The 2,274-nt window shown below is 53.0% G+C and overlaps 1 protein-coding gene across 2 annotated transcripts; it reads left to right on the top strand.

The window, feature by feature from the left end:
* The first annotated feature begins 6 nt into the window (after positions 1–6).
* Positions 7–2,274, top strand: LOC101016439 (WD repeat domain phosphoinositide-interacting protein 2-like). 2 transcript variants are annotated; one of them, XM_009198703.3, is made up of 2 exons: positions 7–1,351; positions 1,385–2,274. In XM_009198703.3, exons 1-2 carry the CDS (start codon positions 133–135, stop codon positions 1,495–1,497), a joined length of 1,332 nt encoding a protein of 443 aa, XP_009196967.1. In that variant the 5' UTR covers positions 7–132; the 3' UTR covers positions 1,498–2,274. The 2 variants fall into 2 exon arrangements, with proteins under 2 accessions (XP_009196967.1, XP_021788891.1); XM_021933199.2 differs by having other exon boundaries at positions 7–2,274.

The raw sequence follows: 2,274 nt of genomic DNA on the forward strand, positions 1-2,274 counted from the left end.
CGGTTGATCCTAGGGCGGCGAGTGGCGGCGACCCAGGCGGCTAGCGGGGCCCGGCGCTGACCCTGAGTGCAGCCTGACCCGCCCTCGCGCGCGCGCCCTCCCTGGCCGGGCCCACTCGCCGCGCGCCCAGCCATGAACCTGGCAAGCCAGAGCGGGGAGGCCGGCGCCGGCCAGCTGCTCTTCGCCAACTTTAACCAGGACATCACAGAAGTGAAAAGGGCATCAAGAGCAGCTGGTCTTGGCCGTCGCGCTGTTGTCTGGTCCCTAGCTGTTGGTAGTAAGTCCGGTTATAAATTTTTCTCCCTTTCTTCTGTGGATAAGCTGGAACAGATCTATGAATGCACTGACACGGAAGATGTGTGCATCGTAGAGAGATTGTTCTCCAGCAGCCTAGTGGCCATCGTGAGCCTTAAAGCACCAAGGAAGCTAAAGGTTTGCCACTTTAAGAAGGGAACTGAGATCTGCAACTACAGCTACTCCAACAGGATTCTGGCTGTGAAGCTCAACAGGCAGAGGCTGATAGTGTGCCTGGAGGAGTCCCTGTACATCCACAACATTCGGGACATGAAGGTGCTGCATACAATCAGGGAGACACCTCCAAACCCTGCAGGCCTGTGTGCACTGTCAATCAACAACGACAACTGCTACTTGGCGTACCCAGGGAGCGCGACCATCGGAGAGGTGCAGGTCTTCGATACCATTAATTTGAGAGCTGCAAACATGATTCCGGCTCATGACAGTCCTTTAGCGGCATTGGCCTTTGATGCAAGCGGAACTAAACTTGCCACGGCTTCAGAGAAGGGGACCGTGATTAGGGTATTTTCCATTCCAGAAGGACAAAAACTCTTTGAGTTTCGGAGAGGAGTGAAGAGGTGTGTGAGCATCTGCTCCCTGGCCTTCAGCATGGATGGCATGTTCCTCTCCGCCTCCAGCAACACGGAGACCGTGCACATCTTCAAACTCGAGACTGTGAAAGAAAAACCCCCAGAGGAGCCCACCACCTGGACCGGGTACTTCGGGAAAGTGCTCATGGCCTCCACCAGCTACCTGCCTTCCCAAGTGACAGAAATGTTCAACCAGGGCAGAGCCTTCGCCACGGTCCGCCTGCCATTCTGCGGCCACAAAAACATCTGCTCGCTAGCCACAATTCAGAAGATCCCGCGGTTGTTGGTGGGTGCCTCCGATGGGTACCTGTACATGTACAACCTGGACCCCCAGGAGGGCGGCGAGTGCGCCCTGATGAAGCAGCACCGGCTGGATGGCAGCCTGGAGACGGCCAATGAGATCTTGGACTCTGCCTCTCACGACTGCCCCTTAGTCACTCAGACATACGGCGCAGCTGCAGCAAAAGGTACTTATGTGCCTTCATCCCCAACGAGACTTGCCTACACAGACGACCTGGGTGCTGTGGGTGGCGCCTGCCTGGAGGACGAGGCCAGTGCCTTGCGCCTGGATGAGGACAGCGAGCACCCGCCCATGATTCTTCGGACTGACTGAACTTGACCTGTGACCTCTGACCCGGGGAGCAGAGAACACTGGCTTCACAGAGGACTTTGTGCATTGCTGCTATGAACTTTGACCTGAGTCGGGGGAGAGGATGGCAGAGACTTTATTAAAAAAAAAAAAAAAAAAAATTGTAGTGGTAGTCTAACTCCATAACGCTGAGGACATACATCGTTTTCACTTCAGTGGCTTTTAAATCCTGCTTATGAATTTTAGCTTTTTGTTTGTTTGTTTTCTCTTTTTGCCAAAATTAACTGTTTGGTGAAGCCCGCAAAACCTCCTCGCTTTGCATGCATGAACGTGCCAAGCCAGCATAGGGGAGCTAGAAGCCACTTTCCAGGTACCTGCCGTTGGGTTTTTTAATATCTGTACATAATGCTGAGTGCATAAGGAAGCCGTGGCGTTGTGCACAGTGGGTCTGGTTGTCAAGGCCAGTTCTGCAGTGACAGGCCCAGGGGCTGCCCACCAGGTGTGCTGGGCGGACTTCGGCTGGGGCAGGAGCCCTCTCTCCCTGGGGCCCCACCTGGACCATTTTCCCTCCGTTTTATTTTGTTAATTAAGTTCTTTCCTAATTGGATCACTCTGGGATTTCTTCCATGGTGGACTTTTGTTTCTGATCTTGTTTTCCATGTGAATATTGGAGGAGAGCGAGGTTCTTTCTGATACTAAAAACCTTTCTTTCAGGCAGCAAATGAACTTAAAAGGTTGCCTGGACTCCCTGGAGCAAAGGAAAGCGATTTTGTTTGTATAATTAAATAATCTGTTCTTCTA

The sequence above is a fragment of the Papio anubis genome, unplaced genomic scaffold (assembly GCF_008728515.1).
Source record: "Papio anubis isolate 15944 unplaced genomic scaffold, Panubis1.0 scaffold4033, whole genome shotgun sequence".
Taxonomy (NCBI): Eukaryota; Metazoa; Chordata; class Mammalia; order Primates; family Cercopithecidae; genus Papio; species Papio anubis.

Excerpts from the sequence above, each read along its gene's own strand:
- LOC101016439 (XM_021933199.2), top strand. The coding sequence starts at position 133 with ATGAACCTGGCAAGCCAGAGCGGGGAGGCCGGCGCCGGCCAGCTGCTC.